Source organism: Mus caroli, chromosome 5, assembly GCF_900094665.2.
Source record: "Mus caroli chromosome 5, CAROLI_EIJ_v1.1, whole genome shotgun sequence".
Lineage (NCBI taxonomy): Eukaryota > Metazoa > Chordata > Mammalia > Rodentia > Muridae > Mus > Mus caroli.
In genome coordinates, this window is record NC_034574.1 from 33,123,540 (window position 1) to 33,142,821 (window position 19,282).

The window sequence follows — 19,282 nt, forward strand, 5'->3', positions numbered from 1 at the left end:
TGACAGAATCAAGCCCTGCTCTGCCTTTGACAGTCACTGTGAAGACCGAGTTGACATTTGCTCCTGGCACTCAGGCTCTGGTTCAAGCCTGGTTGTCTTGCTTGAAACACCCCTGGATGGTTCTAGTGAGCAACTTGGGTAGAGACAGCGCTGGAGAAGCCAGGGTGCTAGGATGGGTGGAACATATCCAGATAGCAGTGTCACGTAGTTGGCAAGGATGGGAACCAGATGAGGACTTCCCCAAGTCTTCTGGGACCTGGCTTGGGAGGCATTGGTTTTTCTAAGAAACCAGGAGCAAGATTTAATGTCCCTGACTGAATCTGCTTTATAAAGAAAAAAAAAGTCCTGTGTGGCTAGAGAGAAAGAAGCACTTGCTGTACAGATGTGAGGGCTGCAGTGTGGATTAACCAGAGCCTACACAAGAGCCAGAGGTAGGTGGAAGTCCACCTGTGGTCCCAGTGCTCAGGACTCGGGCAGAATCCCTGGAACAAGCTGCCTAGCCAGACTACCTTAAAGGTAAGCGGTAGGTTCAGTAGAGAGACCCTCCCTGTCTTAACATATAAGGCATAGTGGAAGTTAGCCTCAGCCCGTCACACATATACACACACATGTTCCACATACATATGCTTCCACATGTGAGCACGTGTGCACACACATGTATACTACACATAACTGCACTCCCCAAAATAATAGAAACCTGGCTCTCCTTAAGCAGATCTTGTTAAGGGTGGCAAGTAGGATCATTTTGGGGGAGAGGCTGGGGACTGGGCTTCTGTGGTTAAGGCTAGGGTAAATTCTCTTGAAAGTTTGGCTCTGTAGGCCAGGCTGGCCTCAAACTCAGAGATCCACCAGCATCTGCCTTTGCCTCTGGAGTGCTGTGATTTAAAGCGTGCACCACTACTACCTGGCCAGATGACTCAGCACTTAAGAACACTAGCTACTCTTCGAAAGGACCCAGGTTCAAGCCTCAGCCACACATGGTGGCTTACAACTGTTTACAACTTCAGCTCCAAGGGGTCTGACACCCTCACACTGACAAACATGCAGCAAAGCACCAATGCACATAGATGAATACGTTAAATTAATAAATAAGTAAAATGAATGAGTAAATAAATAAAGTTTATTCTAAAAACTCTGATACCCTCACACTGATATACATGCAGGCAAAACACCAATGCACTAGATGAATAAGTTAAATTAATAAATAAGTAAAATGAATGAATAAATAAAATTTAAAAAAAAAAAAAACTCTGACACCTCCACACTGTATGTCGGTGCAGACAAAATACCAATGCACATAAATAAATGAAAAAATTTTATTTAAAAAGAAAACCAAGTTTGGCAGTGCTGGGAGTTTTAGCGTTCCTTAAAGTGGAAAGAGTTAAATGATCTAGCCAGCTGTCTCCAGACACTTTAGAACTGAGACTGTAGTCTGTTGTTCACACAGGGAAGTGGCATTAGAGAGGAGCAGCAGAGCCATCCCAGGTCAGGGACGGCTGAGAAGATGGGCAAGTCCAACAGTAGAGTACTGTTATTCCACAGAGGTCTTGCGGGTCTGCAGCTGAGGAACACTCCCTAGACCCTTGGAGTGTGATTCACTTCCAAGCAATCTGAGCCTTAAGGATAGCTGTAGTTTTTCTTTCTTCCCTCGTTCAGTAGTTTTGAGATTTGTTACAGCTCAGGCTGGCCCTGAACTAGCTACATAGCTCAGGCTGGCCTTGAGCTTGTAAACTTCCCATCTCAGCTTTAATGCTGGGATTACAGGCCTTTGCCTCCAATGGCCAGTTTACAAGTCTTCGCATGCTTTACTTGGAGTTCAGCCCTCATGGCATTGACAGAGTCATTCCTCTGTGCGTGTAAATGTAAGATTTCCCACCGACAGATAAACATCATCTTAAACTTTCTCATGTTTCTTCAATGAGGCCTATTTCTTTGATTTCCCCCTATACTGTAAAACCACCAAAGAATTTCCTATTTATTTTCTATCTCTTTTCCTATATCTTGAGAACAAATTCCAGGGAGTATGGTGATAAAGTACCTGTGATCTCAGCTGCTTGGGAGGCTGAGGCGGGAAGATTTTGAGTATGAGGCCAGTCTGGGCTACATAGGAGATCCTGTCCCAAGTTTTTAAAAAAGCGCTGGGGCTATAACTCAGTGATGGAGTGTTCTCCTAGTATGTATGAAACCCGGAGCTTGAGCCACAGAACCTTAAGAGTAAAAAAGAAATTTCATTACAGCATGTGAAGCGCGGAGGATGTGTGATACAAAGGAGTCACGAAGGATATGAAATGCCTGTCCTTCCCAGCTCATACCCTAGCAGGAATGAACAGACATGAGTCCAGCATGCCGTGAGCTAAATATCCAGGGCATCCTTCACTGCCCCCAACACTTGCACCTTCTCTCTTGTGACAATCATCAGAACTTTCCTTACACAGCCCTGTGTCCCATCGACAGGGGTCACTGGAGAAAACCTCCCAGGTCTCATCTGATCTTTGGACTCAGTCCCGCTTTCGTCTGTATGTTCCGGGTATCTATTGCTGCATAACAAACCACACCCTCATGTACGTGGCTTGAAACAACGGCCACCATTTATTCTGCTCAGGAATCTGAAATCTGAGCAGGAGTTGGCTGGGACACCTTGTTTCTGCCTCACAGGAGCAAGACTCAGCTGGGATTGGACAAGCCCCTTCCAAGATGCTTCATTGAAGTTGGCGGTGGGTGCTGGCTACGGGGGTTCACTCTTTGTTGACCTCTCCATGGGGGCAGCTTGGGTTTCCTAGATTCAAAAGGAAGGGCTGTGGCTTTCACCATCCTTAAATACATGTATGACTAGCTGATTTGCAGGTGGAGCCTACAAGTCAGCATCACGGCTCTGACTGGGTAATGGCAATATGGTGACTGTAGTCCACCAGCCTGTACTTCCAGCTGCCCAGACTTGGATCTTACAGTCTAACTAAGTCAAGGACACATGAGGTAGCTTTGGCATATGGTGCTGGATATGGTCTGGCAGGAACCGGCCAGAGAATCGTGCAGATCTAGAGGGTTGAAGGGTGAAAATGGCCTTTTACAGATAAGTTATTTTCCATCAGACAACTTCTCTCCTATTTCTGACAACTAAGTGACCACAGGACCACAGTTTCCATTATGAGCTGGATACTATCTGATCTAGCCAACCACAAGGTTGCTCGCGCACAGTGGTGTCTGTTGTCAAGCAGATGTGGCATGTAAGACGTAGAACAAGTTGACCTGCAGGTGGTCCATATCCCTTCCAGACTGACACCTGCCTCATGGCCTCAATTCTTCAATCCACATCCACAGTAACATGACACTGTCTCATGAGAGGAGAAGCAGCTCAGGCCATGTTTACAGGTGCTTCTGCATGGCAAGATGGCACCAACCTAAAACTGGACACCTACAGTCTTACAGTCTCACCTAGTGCTGACCCTGAAGGACAGTAGTCAATAAAACCTCTTCCTGTGAGCCAGTGATTGACTGGTATGGTCTGTCTTGTCTGAATAAAGAACTGTCAAGAGTAGAAACCTGCCCAGGGCCATGGGTGGGTTCTGGGAGGTTCAGTGACGATCAATGATGTGGAAAGATGAACTATCTGAAAACCAAGACATGTGGGGGAAGAAGGCTGAGGGTGGATCTCCAATGGATACTGTATAAAAGCTTGCACCTCAAAAGAACTATGACCAGCAGGAATCCACAGTGTTGGGTGAGCCCAGCAGTAAACAGCCCACTGGGCATCTCACTCTGGGGAATCTGCTTGGGAGAGGTAGGGCTGTATTGGGCCCTCTTATGGAGGGAGTGGGGATTTTTCCCTCCTGGGCTGGACACACAGAATGTCCCATCAGGCTGTTGCTGACATTCTCATCTGTCTACTTATGGGTGTCTCATCATGCGATCTCACACACATTAATGAAGGAGATGTGACCATGGGAGGGAGTGGGAGCCTCAGCTCAGTCAGTAAAGTGCTTGCCTCGTAAGTATGAAGACCTAAGCTCAATCCTCAGAATATAGGTTAAAAAAAATATGTCAGCATGATGGCACACACTTATAACCCCGCACTGAGGAGGCAGAGTTGAATGGATCCCTGGGGCTCACTTGATACTCATCCTAGCCTAGGTGATACTTGATAGTCATCCTAGCCTAGGTGATAAGTTGAGGCAGAATAGGAAGCAGGAACTGTTCTGGACAAGTGACACCTAAGGTTGCCTTCTGGTTTCTACACATATGCACATGTATGTGTATCCCCGTATACACCCACGTGACCATGGTATTAGCTCAGAGATCATTTTAATGTTTACTAAAAGATCTCTTTAGAAAGTGAAATGACAGAGAGGGGAAAAGCAGCCCCTCTTAGGCATGTGGTAGCATTCTGTCCATGTGGGCTTCTGACTTTGATGCCTACCCCACCACCGTGCACGGAGGGATGGGAAACCGCCTGCAAGGTGAGCAGGGATGCACTACGGGAGCCACGGAACTCTTCGATGCTTCGAACATCATTTCAGAAGGAAAACAACCTCAGCTTGACTTTGCCAGTGACTAGCTACCACGGGAAAGGTGTGCAGGAAAAGTGACAGGATACATTTACGTTCCGGAATGTCTTCTGAGATCCAGTCCCTTGGCAGTCAAAGGCTCGTTGGAATCTGTAGAGTGACATAGGTTTGGGATTGAGTAGGATAACATTTGTGGGCTTTTGAAGTTACAATTATGTGTCTATTTATTGAGTGTGTGTATATCACTGCAGACCTATGGAGGTCAGAGGAAAACCTGGAGGAATTTGCCCTCTCCTTTCACCATGTGGGGGCTGGGCATCCAACTCGGGTTGTCAAGTTTGGTGTCAAGTGTCTTTACCTGGGGAGGCATCCCACTGGTCTCATTTCTGTCATTCTTAGCACACAATGGAACCCCCTCGCCACAACTGCCTCTAGCTTTCCACAGGATAGCTAATCCAGGCATGGCATTCGTTTGCAGATGCTGACTCCTCCTGAGATCCTCTCAGCCTTCTTGGCAGGGGGCTTTCTGGGGTGCCTGTGTCTCCTGGAAGGGCTGGGTTGCCTTAGATTGCTGGAAAGTTTCACCGAGGAAACAGCGGATCTCATCTGACCATTGGCTTCCAGGTCTGCCTGGCCTTACTGAGTCCTCTGGACTAAGTGCAGAAAATATCTCAGTGCGGATTACCTATTTATAAATGGAATGAACAAATGATTTTAATGATGAAGGCGAGGCAAGTCTCCAGAACTCCTTGGGCCCAAGACGTCTTGCCTCTTTCATCCCATCCCCCTTTAGCAGTCATCACCAGCGGTTGCCGTGCCCGTGTGCAGGGTGTCGTGCAAATAAAATCCGTGGGTTTCCTTGTTAAAATATGAAGAAATTGAAATCGGCTACAGCAGAGCGTTAAAAAGAAGGCGGAGCGGGCGTCTCGGCCTGTGCTTTGCCTCGCGTTGTCCTCTCCGAGCCCGATGTCTCGATTGCTCCCCATTGCCCTCTCGCACCACACTGATGGGCTCCAGGCTCTCCTCCAGGTCACGGTCAACCATAGGACGCTCTTTCGCAGAAATCCGCTGCGCTTCCTCTTGGCACCAGAGCGGAACGCCTAGGGGACTGTCTCAGTGCAAAGCTTTGGAAAGGAAGCATTTGGACTCTCGAGACTACAACGAGACCACTGGGGACCTTTTTCCCTGCTCAACTCTCTCTAGAATCATCTCCAGAAGAGGATAAGGAGGGATGACATGTCCTTGTGTAGTGGCACCACTTAGCCATCGTCGAGGCTCTCACTCAGGTCCCCACACAGGCACTTACAAGGGACAAACGGAGAGACTCCGCAAAGATGCCCATCCCCTGCTTCTTACCCTGAGCCACTCACAGGTCGAGGGCAGAGACAAGAAACACCAGTAGATAGCCGCAGGGATTAGGGCACACAGATGAGAAGGACCCATGCAAGCTCGACCCCTGAGGGCCCACCCAAAAGTCTAGGGGTCGGGGACACAATCCTGGAGCAGCCACGCCCTCAGCAACCCTCTGAGCTAGCTCCCACGATTCCGTGTGTCCCCTGGTATCCCACCCCTCCCCACCAGTCCCGGAGCCGACGGGCGGCACCTGTTGCAGTCCCGCGTTTCCGGGGAGCCGGGGTGGGGTAGGCGGGCTGGGCGCGGGGGTGGGGTGCGGGTGGCACTGGCAGGGCAGAGGTGCAGCAGGGCTCGAGGCGCAGCGGCAGGGGCAACGGGTTGCAGGGACCTGAGCCGACTATCAAGAGCTCTGGGAGGGAGGCCAGCGGCTGGGACCTGACTGAGGGCAGGGAGTACTGGAGGAGAGCAGGATCTGAGGGCACTGGCAAGCCGGGCTGGTGCCCAGAGGGCGTGGGGGAAAGGACAGGAGCCAGGAGCAACGTGCGGGGAGGGAGCAGCCGCCCGGGGACCAGACTGGAAGATGCCTGGGGGCCTGGGCGCGCCCTCTTCTCCCGCAGCATCCTCAGGCTCCTCGCGTGCCGCGCCGTCGGGGATCGCGGCATGCCCTCCGCCCCCGCCTCCCCTAGCCCGAGGGTCTCCACAAGCTTCCGGTCCCCGGCGCGGCGCCAGCGTCCCGCAGAAGCTGGCGGAGACTCTGAGCAGCCAGTATGGACTGAACGTGTTCGTGGCGGGGCTGCTGTTCCTGCTGGCCTGGGCGGTGCACGCGACGGGCGTGGGCAAGAGCGACCTGCTGTGCGTTCTAACCGCGCTTATGCTGCTGCAGCTGCTCTGGATGCTGTGGTACGTGGGTCGCAGCTACATGCAGCGCCGCCTCATCCGCCCCAAGGACACGCACGCGGGTGCGCGCTGGCTCCGCGGTGAGTGCTACCCTCCACGCCTCTCCTTGAGAGCGAACTTTAGCTCTATACCTCATCTCTTTTCCCGCCCTCCTCTCGAGTTTCCCTTGTCTGCCTTAGGCTCTGCTCGAAGGTCTTCCTGCTTAACACTTTGTTATAATGTTTCAGGCTCGGGCTTGCAAGCCACTCTCTCCCTCTTGGCGCTCAAGGCTTCTATGATCTGGTCTCAGATAAACTCTTTTCTCAGCTCTCATCCTGGGCTGTAGGCTGTCAAAGACTCAGTTCCGGTCAGTATTAGCATATTCGGTTCCTTCTCTTGGAATGCTATTCCACCCTTCTCCCTGTCCTGCTTTCCATGGGCTAAGGCCTCCCTGAGACTGAAGCGTATCCTACGGCTCCATTCTGTGTTTCTGTTCACACTCCCACTCTTGCTGTGGCCTGGACTGCCTCTTCACCCCATTGGGGGGAGCCTGTGACGCTTCAAGCCACAGGAGCCTGGCTTGAAGGAGGTGCTGAGAGGATGAGGGGAATCCTGAGGTCATGGTCTTGAGGGATGACCTCACTGCATGCTAGAGGGGCTGCCCATATTGAAAACAGACCCAAATGGGCCAAAGGGGGCCGGAGACACGAGGGCAAAGGGAGAGGGCTGCGATCCAGGGCAAAGGGAGCAGCCGGGATCCAGGGCAAAGGTGCCTCCTCCCACTTTCTCATCTTAGACTGTAATTTCCCTCAGAGGCCGCCTCCCAATTTTTGCACACTTGACCTCAGGCATATTCCCTGCTTTTCTACGACCCCAGCTCCAGTCTGAGCCTCTGCAGAGGGGGACCTCAGGCTGGATTGGACTAGAGAGTGATTCAAGGGTGTGACCTCAGCGCCCTTCCATCAGAATTGCCCTTGCCTTGAGTAGAGACATTCAGAGATCAGTTTATCTTGCCTCCAAAAAAAACAAAAAACAAAAAAACAAACAAACAAAAAAAAAAAAACTGCATGACCACAAACTATCTGAATTCTTGAAAATGGAAGTTTGAGGGAGCTCGTGGGTTTGTGGATTATGAATGGCAGCTGGGGGGGGGGTCAACATCACATAGACAGGAGGTTACTCCAGGATGTTGACATTTTAACCCTTTCCCAAGAAGAAGCATCCTTTCCCCTCACTCACCTCCTCTCTCCTCCATCTCTTTCCCCTCCAGCCTCTCCCCTCCCTCCTGACTTCTGTCTCTTCTCTCCCCTCACTTCCTGTCTCTCTCCCTTACCATCCTTTTCCTTCTTTCTTGCTTCCTCCTTGTAGCTCTCTTTCCTCTTTTCCTCCTTCCTCTTCCCCCACTTCCTTTAAGCCTCCCTCCATTCTTCCCCCTCTTCGCTCTGACTGACCCTGTTATTTCCCAAGGTTGGGAAGCCCGAGGGAGAAGCAGGGAGAGAGAACAGGCTAAGGTTTCACTATGGACGCACTCCACATCTTTCGGACAGCCTGTAGAGATGAAGTAGGTTAGGCAGATGGAGAGCAGCACAGAGTAAACTGCAAACCCTCAGAAAATGGTACCCAGGAGGAGGGTGAGTGGGAGGGCTCATGGTATCCAGATGCTCAGAGAGTTCAGGGGAGTCCAGGACATCAAGGAACATTGAGTAGCCTAGGAACCTATAAAGGGCATAGTGGGGTGGGGTCCTGGGTGGTGTGGTACCACAGAGAATGAAGGAACTGGCATGGGCTCTCTGGGGTCCCAGGTGGCAGCTTGGAGAACAGCACGCACCCTTTGGAAGTGGCCCCATAGTAGTGTCCCTATTCCAACGAGACCCACATGCTTTGCAAAGTTGTTGGTCTGGAAGACACGGCTTGTACTCCCCACTTCCGTCTCCGTCACCTTTCTGAGCTCCAGCTCTTACAGGAGTTAGATAAGAATCACAGCTGCCTCACGGGGAGGAGCAGGAAGATGAGCATGAGCTGGCCCTTCCTGCAGAAAGTTTGGGAGCGAAAAGTGGCTTACCATTACCAAGGTGCCAAGAGGAAGTACCTTGGCCCCAGCACGGACTGAGGTTTCCTTTGGACTCTTAGCTGGACAGACTGGTTTGTAGCAGAGTCTCTGTCCTGTCTGTATGGGGAGCAGGTAGGGCAGTGCCCTGAGGCTCATGCTTTGGGATAGAGACCCCCACCCTGAAACTCCAGGCACTGAGGTTTTCTATGGGAAATTGTAGGGTTTGGTTTGATCTGCAAGGTACCTGTTTGGGCAGGAAATATTCCATTCTACTTCCTGTGAGGGATGAATTATTTTCTTTGCAAAAAAAACCCAAACAAACAAACAAACAAAAAAAAACCCCACTGATCCACTTAAATAACTGGTAACAGTGTTGCACTATGGGTCTAACTCCATCTTTGCTGATTTAGGGAGGAGTTTCTCTGGGAGGGATGACTGTAGCCTCAGAACCTGTGTCTGCCCCCTGAGTAGCCAGTGAAAAGCCTTCTTACCAGTTAATCACCACTTCCCGAATTTCTTCATTGCTAGCCTGCTCAGAATGGGGTGAGGCCAGAAGGGTTTTTTGCTTTGTTTTGTTTTGTTTTGGTTGTTGTTTTTCCCCCCTTGTCTTTTGTCTGTCTCAAGATCAGAAGTATTTTGAACACAAATTCTGGAACACTGGTGGTTATAAGCACACTTATTGTTTGGGAAGCTAGACTCATCACAGCCTGTCAGAGCCGATTTCGTGAATGGGGGATCACCCCTGAATTTACTCTACAATTCCGATTCTTCAGTTTCTGTTTTTAAACAAGGCACATCTAAACTTGAGTTTCTCCAGAGCTCTGTCCAGTGTGCTACCACAGGCCATCCGTGGAAATGGGCTTCATGGAGAGGCTAGCTTTATGTCACTGGAAACAACTCCATAGTGTGGGTGATGATGATGGTACAGCATCACAGTACAGGTGACAGTATGGGTGACATCCTGGCTCTCCACTCCCAACCCCCCTTCCTCTCTGTCTTTTGAGCAGGAGGGTCTTAGACCTCTGCCCTGGACAGTGGTGAAGGAAGCCTTGCTATGCGTGAACGTTTGCTGTGGCTATGTCAAACTGACTTTTTCTTAGGGGCCTAGGCCCATCCTGACTACTGCCTTGTGCTGCTGGTCTCTCAGTGTAGAGCTGCATCACCTGGCACGGCCTCATACAGAGTGGGCAGAGGTGGGCAAGAAGCGGGAAGACAATGAAGGTGGCAGACAACGATGGATGGAAGCATGGCTTCCATACACAGAGCTTCACTTTTCTGCCTCAGTTTTCTTACCTGTAAAATGGGGAATATGCTATTGTCTATCAAATCAAGTTGTCATGAGAATCAGGGACTTTATGCATATTAACTGCTTAGAGGCGCTTCTAAGGGAGAGAGGTAAGTACGTTATTACTGTGAGGCAAACGAGTCAGGAGTGTAGTGCACACGGTGGGAGCAGATGAGGAGTTTGGAAAGGATTGGATGCTTAGAGATTGACTCCCCAGAGAACCCAATGAGCCAAGCACCAGACCAAGGCTTCGTCCCAGCCTTCATGGGGACCCATCACAGGTCAAGGAAAAGGACAATCGAGATGGGTGCACCCAGCTAAGGTTGGGGGATGGGCACACAGGGAGAGCAATACCAGATCCCGAGACTCTTCCAGAAGCATGGTTATGTTTGGCTAACTCCATCCTCCCTCCTTCCTCTCCTCTACCCTCCCCTGCCTCACTTCATCTTCCTCCCCCCGCCCCGTCCTCCCCTGCCTTCTCCTCCCCCATCTTTCTGTTTTCTCTTCTACTCTCTTCCTTTCCTTTTTCTTTTGAAAAGGCAGGGCCTCATGTGCATCCCAGCTAGCCTCAGCTTTCCTATGTACTGAGGATGTCTTTGAACTCTTAATGCCCCTGCCTCTGCCTTCCGTGTGATTGCAGGCATGTACTCCCACACCTGGCTTATGCAGTGCTAGGAATCAGCAGCAGCACTCATTCATTTTCTTACAGCTGTAACCTAGATGGGGCGTGGGGGGGAGGAGGGTTAGCATTGTTTGGAAAGGAAGTAAAACCGTAGGAGTCTCATAGGTATTTGTAGGACAGTGGTCCCAGGGGCAGGAAAGGTTTGTTGAGTCCAGAAGACAGAAGGATGTGGCAGTCCCATGATAGGAAATGCTATGAGCCTTCATCTGTCAACTTCAGAGTAGTCCTGGGCTTTTAACACAGGAGTCTCATCTGGGAAACCGTTCCTGCCACCTTTAGGCTACTGCAACCCTTGTGCTGCTGTTCTCATGACACCTGGCCACCATCTGTCCGGCACCAATCCTGCAGGAGATTGTATTAGGCACTTACTGTTTGTCAGGCTGAACAGACTGTGAGTTCCTGAAGGTACAGGCACTTCCTGAATATGCTCTCCATGGTGTCCGGAGATCCTGCATTAATGTGTAATGAGGGCCAGATGGTATCTGTAGAATAACTGAATCAGTGGAGGCTATGTGTGATGGGTGGTTAATGGGTGGGTGGGTGGATGGATGGATAGATGGATGGGTATATTTATTTAGTGTGTGTAGGTGGGCGGGTGGATGGGCTGATGATTGTGGCAATGTATGAGTGAATGGACTGGTGGATGTACTTATAGGTGAATGGGTGTGGTGTGCATGTGTGTGTGTGTGTGTGTGTAAGTGGAAATGTATGAGTGGATGTATGGGTGAGTGTCTTAGTCAATGTTCTATTGCTATGAAGAGACACCTTGACTACAGCAACTTTTATAAAGGAAAACATTTAATTGGCTTATATTTCGGAGGTTTAGTCCATTTTCATGGTGGGAAGCATGGCAGCACATAGGCAGACATGGTGCTAGAGAGGTAGCTGAGAGTTCTACATCAGCAGGCAGCAGGAAGACAGAGTGACACACTGGGCCTGGTTTAAGCATTTGAAACCCCAAAGCTCACCCTCCCCCCATCCAGTAACACATTTCTTCCAACAAGGCCACTTCTACTTCAACAAGGTCACAGAAGTTCCACTACCTGGTGACCAAGCATTCAAGCACATGAGCCTATGGGAGCCATTCCTATTCAAGCCACCACAGTGAGTGAGTAGACAGAGGGTGGACCATGCTGGAAGCTCCAGAGAAGAAGATGAAGGGCTCTGGGAGGCATCCTGCACTTCAATAGAAGGACACACTTTCAAACCTAAGCCCTAAGGAAATCTCTGTGACGGATGACACGCTGTGAGGGGTTGTGAGCTTCCCAGCATCTGTGTCCAGGTAGCAAGCAGATGATGGCTGGTCATGATACCCTGGGGAGCGTCTTTCCAGGGAGTAGAGAGGTAGGCGAACTCTGGAGCTGTCCACCTGTTCAGTACTCTAGACTCCTAGAGGGGTGTTTGGTGCCAGCACCAGACAGGTGGCTGGGTATCTTAGATTATTGTCACGTAATGTAGCTAGTTGATTATCTTTTTGTTTTTTATAGTGGTGTGTGTGTGCGCCATAGCATGCATGTGGCAGTCGGCAGACAACTTGCAGAAGTTGGCTTTTCCTTTGTTTTATGGGTTCTGGGGAGTTCCTTCTATTACATGGGGTTTTCAGGCCTCATGGCAGGCGCTTTTACCTGCTGGGCCATCCAGTCCACCCTAGGGTGCTTGACACTCAACTTGGTTCCAACTCATTAAGTTTTCTTCTTCAGTGGGATGGAGAGAAGGTACCGATGGTAACAGCCTATCCATAGAACTTTCTGGGTATTCCAGGGGAATTCTATGGAATGACCCCGAGTCTTCTCAGTATACTGAGGCATTGTGGGAAACATTATAATCATTATCCTCATATTACAGATTGGGAAAGTGAGGTATAGAGGTTACATAAATGCCTAAGTTCTCAATCAATAAATGGCAGAAAACAAGACTTGAAGGTAGGCAGCCTCTTTGCCATGTTCCATTTTACTGCCTCTTCTGGCATCATGGATACTCTTCAATGTACTATAGACAGAAAAATTATATGCTGTGTTTTTAGGTGAGGCAAAGTTTTACACAGAGAGAAAATTGTGTGATTTGGTTCTTCTGTGACCCTATATATTTTGCCTTTATGTTCTGAAACACACACACACACACACACACACACACACACATACACACACACATACACACACACATACACACACACGTACGCATAGACAGAAAAATTATATGCTGTGTTTTTAGGTGAGGCAAAGTTTTACACAGAGAGAAAATTGTGTGATTTGGTTCTTCTGTGACCCTATATATNGAGAGAAAATTGTGTGATTTGGTTCTTCTGTGACCCTATATATTTTGCCTTTATGTTCTGAAACACACACACACACACACACACACACACACACACACACACACACACACACACACACTTTATGGTCCTGAAATTTTCTGCTCTCTTTTTAATTAGTTAGATGTAAAAGCGAATTGTTATTGTAATTGTCTGAGATAGGGTCTTACTATACAGACTTAGCTGTCCTGAAAGTAAGCCTGAAAGGCTGTATAGTAAGACCCTATCTCAAACAATTACAATAATAATATGTAGACCAGGCTGTCCTGAAACTCATGGAGATCCACCTGCCTCTGCCTTCCAAGTGCTAGGATTAAAGGTGTGCCCCACCACTGCCTGGCCAAACGTCCTATTACTGAGTTTCATACACTGTTACATTTTCTCATCCATTATGTCTTACCGTTTGTAATGGGAAGGATTCTTTGTTCTAAGTTCTGTGTGTTGTGTGTGACCTTCCCTTCCCACTCTCTGTGTTTCCTGCTTCCCCTTGCCCACCCCTAACCTCTCACTAACCACTTAGTCCTATAGAGAGCATATTCCCCCACTTCACTTTTAATTCCATCTTTCTGACCTTGCTTCCCAGTAGATGAGACAATCGGGATCATTTTCAGATGCCTTATGTTTTTCACGTCTGACTATTGTTGCCACGTAATTATGATTACAATTATATATTTTATTTTGCGTTATATCCTCATGCTTGCCTTTTAAATTACGATATTTTAAAAATTTACTCCTTGATAATTTCACACATGTACGCTATATTTCAGATTAGATCACCATCCAATCTCCTTTTAAAGGTTCTTATCACCCCTCCCCACCACAACCATCACAGTGAGGGCTGAGCCACCTGCACATGTACTTTGGGACACACATAGATTACAATGAAACTCAGACGGGAAGAGTCCTCAGACTGTATCAGGAGACGAGGGAATGGATGCTTGGGAGGAAGGGACATCTTCAAATAAGAGGGCCTGGGAGGGTTTCATGGCAGAACCAATGTCCTGTCAATCACAGAAACATTACATCACTTTCCCCAGAACAACCTCATCTCCCCAACTACGGAAATTGCTGGAGGTACTGAGGCCCCCACCTCAGACTGATCAAGCCAAAAACTGGTGTAGTGCCCAGCAACAGGACCTTCATCAGTTCTCTCTCCAGGGAGCTCTGATGTATGCTCAGGTTTATAAACCACTACTCTAGACGATCTTCATTCAGTAGGTAGGGAAACTGAGGCTAGGGTTAGGGAGATGACACATAGGAACACACACACCTGCCATGTGCCCAGGGTTCCATAGCCACCCAACCAGGCTGCCTTACTTTGTCCTGTTACTATTATTCCACACCCCCCCCCCCAGTCAGAAAGAACCTTTTTTTTGTCAACCAATCTGAAAGCATTGGTACTGAATCTCCATTCTTTTTTTTTAATTTAAATTTTTAAATTTAATTTAATTTTTAATTTATTTTTTACACTCCATATTCCATTCCCCATCCTGCCCCCCATTCACCCTCTGACTGCTCCACATTCCACACCTCCTCCCCACCCCACTCCATCTCCTCATGGATGCTTCCACCACCCACCCCACCTGACCTCTAAACTCCCTGGGGCCTCCAGTCTCTTCAGGGTTAGGTGCATCATCTCTGAATGAACAGAGGCCCCGCAGTCCTCTACTGTATGTATGTTGGAGGCCTCATATCAGGTGGTGTATGCTGTCTGTTTGGTGGTCCAGTGTTTGAGAGATCTCAGGGGTGCAGATTAATTGAGACTGCTGGTGCTCCTACAGGATTGCCCTTCTCCTCAACTTCTTTCATTCTTCCCTAATTCAACAACAGGGGTCAGCTGCTTCTGTTCATTGGTTGGGTGCAACTATCTGCATCTGAATCTTTCTTACAGAGGTTCTGATTTCCCTGGGGGATTGCCAGGACTAAGAAAACTGGACCTCTTGACCTCTCATCACTTCTGTAGGGCTCTGAGCTGCAGGAGTGAACAGGGCTGTTGCATTGCATTTCACCAGAGGCCTTGTAATTCGATCGATCCTGCCTGGCTCCACCTTCGTGTCTCAGTGCCCAGCACATGTGATCCGGTTTCCTCTGTGCGTGAGAGAGGATGTGTGAGTCATGCCACGGGTGCCAGGAGGGCCTAGGAGCTCAGACACTGCTCACGGATGCTTTTCTTGCTCATATTTGCATTTTCCCAGTAACCTCCAAACATGTTTTGTAATTCCTGGACAGACTCCTCTATATGCATGTTTTTGTTTGTTTCTCTTTTTCAGTCAAAATCACCGATATGAAGAAACAACTGCTTAACTCTTTACCTTACCAGGCAAGGCCTTTTCTGATTGCTCCTACAGACACTCTTCCTACTGAGTTTTAAGACACCAACTTTCTAGTTTACTTTTATTTATTTATGTGTGTGTGTGTGTGCATCTATACCTGTGCATACGAATTTGTGCATATGTAGATGCATGTATGTGGTCATCAGATGGCTGGTGCCTTCAGTGTCACTCCTCAGGTACCATCCCCTTTTGCTTGAGATAGGTCTCTCACTAGCCTACTATATCACCAAATAGGCAAGGCTAGCTGGCCAGCAAGCTCCAGGGGTCTAGCTATCTAAATCTCCCATCTCTCCATCTGTGGGATGCAGCCATGCTCAGTTTTTATGTGTCTACTGGAGAGCTGAAGTCAAGTCTTCAAGCTTTCCAGCACAGTGCTTCAAAACCGAGCCAACTACCCAGCCCGTGTTGTTTGTTTGTTGTTAGCATCTATCTTAGGAGCTGGAGAGATGGTTCAGTGGTTAGGAGTACTTGCTATTCTCACAGAGGATCAGGGTTAGTTCCCAGGACTCCACAACTCTCTGTATCCCCAGTTCCAGAGGATATGATGGCTTCTTCTGGTCTGAAGGCACTGAAAACATATGGTGCACATTCACACACCCAGAAACACACACACCCAGAAACACACACACTCAGAAACACACACACACACACACACACACACACACGATGATTAACTTAATCTTTAACAAAAATAGCACCTATCTTAGCAGCGGTGACTTGGTGTCTCTTGGTCTTGGCTTGCCTCTCCTTCATTTTTAGAGGTTTGGGGTGTCTTGTAGTTAGTATCTGTTTTTAATATTATCTTTGGAGAAATGTCTGTTCACGTTTGTTTGGATAATTTAATACTGCAGATGTCTTTGTATGCTCTAGATATTAAGGACTCTGTAGAGAGTGTCTTGGGGTTTTATTGCTGTGAAGAGACACCATGACCATGGCAACTTTTACAAAGGAAAACATTTAATGGGTTGGTTTACAGTTCAGAGGTTTGGTTCATTCTCATCATGGCAGGAAGCATGATGTCATACAGGTAGCCATGGCGCTAGAGACATAGCTGAGAGGTCTATATCTGGATTGGCAGGAAGAGAGAGTGACACTGGGCCAGGTTCGGGCTTTTGAAACCACAATGCCTGCTTCCAGTGACATACTTCCTCCAACGAGGCCACACGCACTCCGGCAATGCCACACCCACTCTAACAAGGCCATGCCTACTTTGCTAAGGCCACACCCACTCCAACAAGGCCATGCCCACTTTGCTAAGGTCACACCCACTCCAACAAGGCCACACCTCCCAACAGTGCCGTTCTCTGAGTCTATGGGGATCATTTTCATAACCACCACAAAAGTTATTTTTCAAATATTCTGTCCCAGTTTTGGAGCCTTCTTTCTTGGTTGAGAGTATTCATTTTGATGTAATTCATTGCCTGATTCAATCTCATAAAGCATTCTCTTATATTTTTTTCCTGATAGTTTTGTCTTTTTTAACTTTGATATTTGAGTGTTTGAATAGTTTTGAGTTCGTGCTTGCATACAGTATGAAGAAAGTCCTAGTTTCATTCTTTCACCTGTGGGCGTTGCATTTCTCACTGTTTGGTCTCGGTACGTACCTCACACCCACATGCTGTAAAACTTACATAGTTTGTTTGGGATGGCCCTGTGTGCACGCTAACACACATGTGTCTCTCCCATCCAGGAAGCATCACGTTGTTTGCGTTTATCACCGTCGTCCTGGGATGCTTGAAAGTCGCATACTTCATTGGATTCTCAGAGTGCTTGTCAGCCACCGAGGGAGTTTTCCCAGTCACCCATGCAGTGCATACCCTATTGCAGGTAAACTCCTGGTGCTTATTCATGCTGTCTCTGCTCCAGCTCAGGCAAGTGTGTCCTGAGGTGTGTAAAAGCCCACACCAACACATCGAGCTGGTGGGAGTCAGATTTAGCACGCATCTGTGGCTCTTGTCAGGAATAATGAGCTGGCCCTGTTACTTCTCTGGAACACTGGGACTCTTTTGTTTCACCTCTTGTGGGTTGGACCCTTGAGTTTCTTGTTTTTAGCATGGACGACAGAACTCCACTTCACTAAGAAGTAAGGATTTGATAGATGGCCTTTAAATGCATAGTTCACAGGCCGAAAACACTTGCGTTTTAGGTCGGGACTCTACCAACTGTGCAACATCTCGCAGTCAGGGATAGAAAGACAAACATACTCCTGACTGCAGAGACTTTTAGACCCTGGTGCAGCATCTGATCTCAGCGGGGCTCTCTAGTGGCTGTGAGTCACCTGATAAGGAAAGGCATGGCCAGAGTCTGTATAGCATTTACGATACACAAAATGTTTTCATGTATTGAGTTTATGTCCCCCCAGCTGGTGGCACTACTTTTGGAGTCCATGGAATTGTTAGAAGGTAGGCCTTGGCAGGTAGAAGTAGGTCACTGGGCTGGAGTTTTGATGGCTACAAGCACAGCCACTGGGTCTGGCCTTGTTCCAGTCTCTTTCTCTGCTTCCTGGTCTGACATGATGCGACAAGCCTCTGTCATACACTCCTGCCACCGTGAAGTCTGCCAGGTAGGACAGAGACCTCATGAAACTGAGCCAGCACAAGCCCTCCTCCTTTAAGCAGTTTCTATCAGGAACTGTGGTTCAGTCGATGCTAAGTAACAAATACAGTGTCCATTGATAGATGAATGGATGATGAAAGATGCTAGGTACCCGCAATGGAACAGTGGTCAGCCACGGCACTAGTGGAACACCACCACAGGCAGTGACACACTGGAATGGGAGGATGGTTACACTGAATGAAATGAGTCCACGATGGAGACAGACCTCATGTAACTCAGATTGGCCAGGAAGCCATTGAGCTCCTGATCTTTCTGCTTCCACCTCAGAAGTTCTGGGATTCCAGGCCTGCAGGTTAATACTTTGTTTTACAGAGCGCTGGAGATTGGACACAAAGCCTCTTGCATGTTAGGCTGGGACTCTACCAACTGTACTACATCCCACAGTCAGGCATAGAACGACAAACAACTATGTTGTCACTCATATATGGATAGGAAGAGGCTGGCCATGTGGAAGTGTGGAGAGCACTAGTGACTGGCAGAGCCTGGGAAGGCTGTGGATGTGTGAGGACCTGTGAGGGGGTAGCTGCTAGGTACGGAGGTAGCTGCACAGGAGCAATAACTTCTAATATTCTGCAGCATAGGAGAGGGGGCAACTATGGATGGCAGAAATTAACGGACTATTTCCAAGTATGTTCTCAACATAAACAAATGGGCCAGCAAAGTGGCTCATCCATTGAAGGTACTTATGTACACGACTGGAGACCTGAGTCACAGCCCTGGAACCCACAAAAGATAGAAGGAGAGAATAATTTTCACAAAGTTTTCCCTTGACACCCCTCCCCCCCCCCACAGACACGCACATACACAGAAACAGATAGACAGACAGACACAGAGAGGGAGACAGAGAGTGATATAGAGAAACACACACACACACAGACAGAGAGCCAGAGACAGACACACAGATACACAGATAGAAACAGATACAGATACAGATACAGAGAGACACACAGAGAGAAAGACAGAGAAACAGAGACAGAGACATAGAGAGAGACATAGAGACAGAGACACAGGGATACAAAGAGAGACACAGAGAGATGGAGAGACAGAGACAGACACACAAACAAATAGAAGCAGAGTCACAGAGAGACAAAGCACACATAGATAGACAGACAGACAGAGACACAGAGAGACAGAAAGAGAGAGAAACACACATGCAGAGACACACACACAGAGAAAGGCAGAGAGAGAGAGAGAGAGAGAGAGAGAGAGAGAGAGAGAGAGAGAGAGAGAGAGACCTTATGTGCTTTCCCACTGTACAAGTGGGAAGTGCACTG

At 48.4% G+C, this 19,282-nt stretch overlaps 1 protein-coding gene across 1 annotated transcript in view; it reads left to right on the plus strand.

Annotated features, from left to right (window-relative positions):
* The first annotated feature begins 6,417 nt into the window (after window positions 1-6,417).
* Otop1 (otopetrin 1) overlaps window positions 6,418-19,282 on the plus strand; it is a 31,371-nt gene continuing 18,506 nt past the window's right edge. Inside the window, exons 1-2 of the mRNA XM_021163861.1 lie at window positions 6,418-6,832; window positions 17,083-17,219. Coding sequence (XP_021019520.1) covers window positions 6,436-6,832; window positions 17,083-17,219 — 534 coding nt within the window. The 5' untranslated portion in view covers window positions 6,418-6,435. The remainder of the gene's footprint in view (window positions 6,833-17,082; window positions 17,220-19,282) is intronic.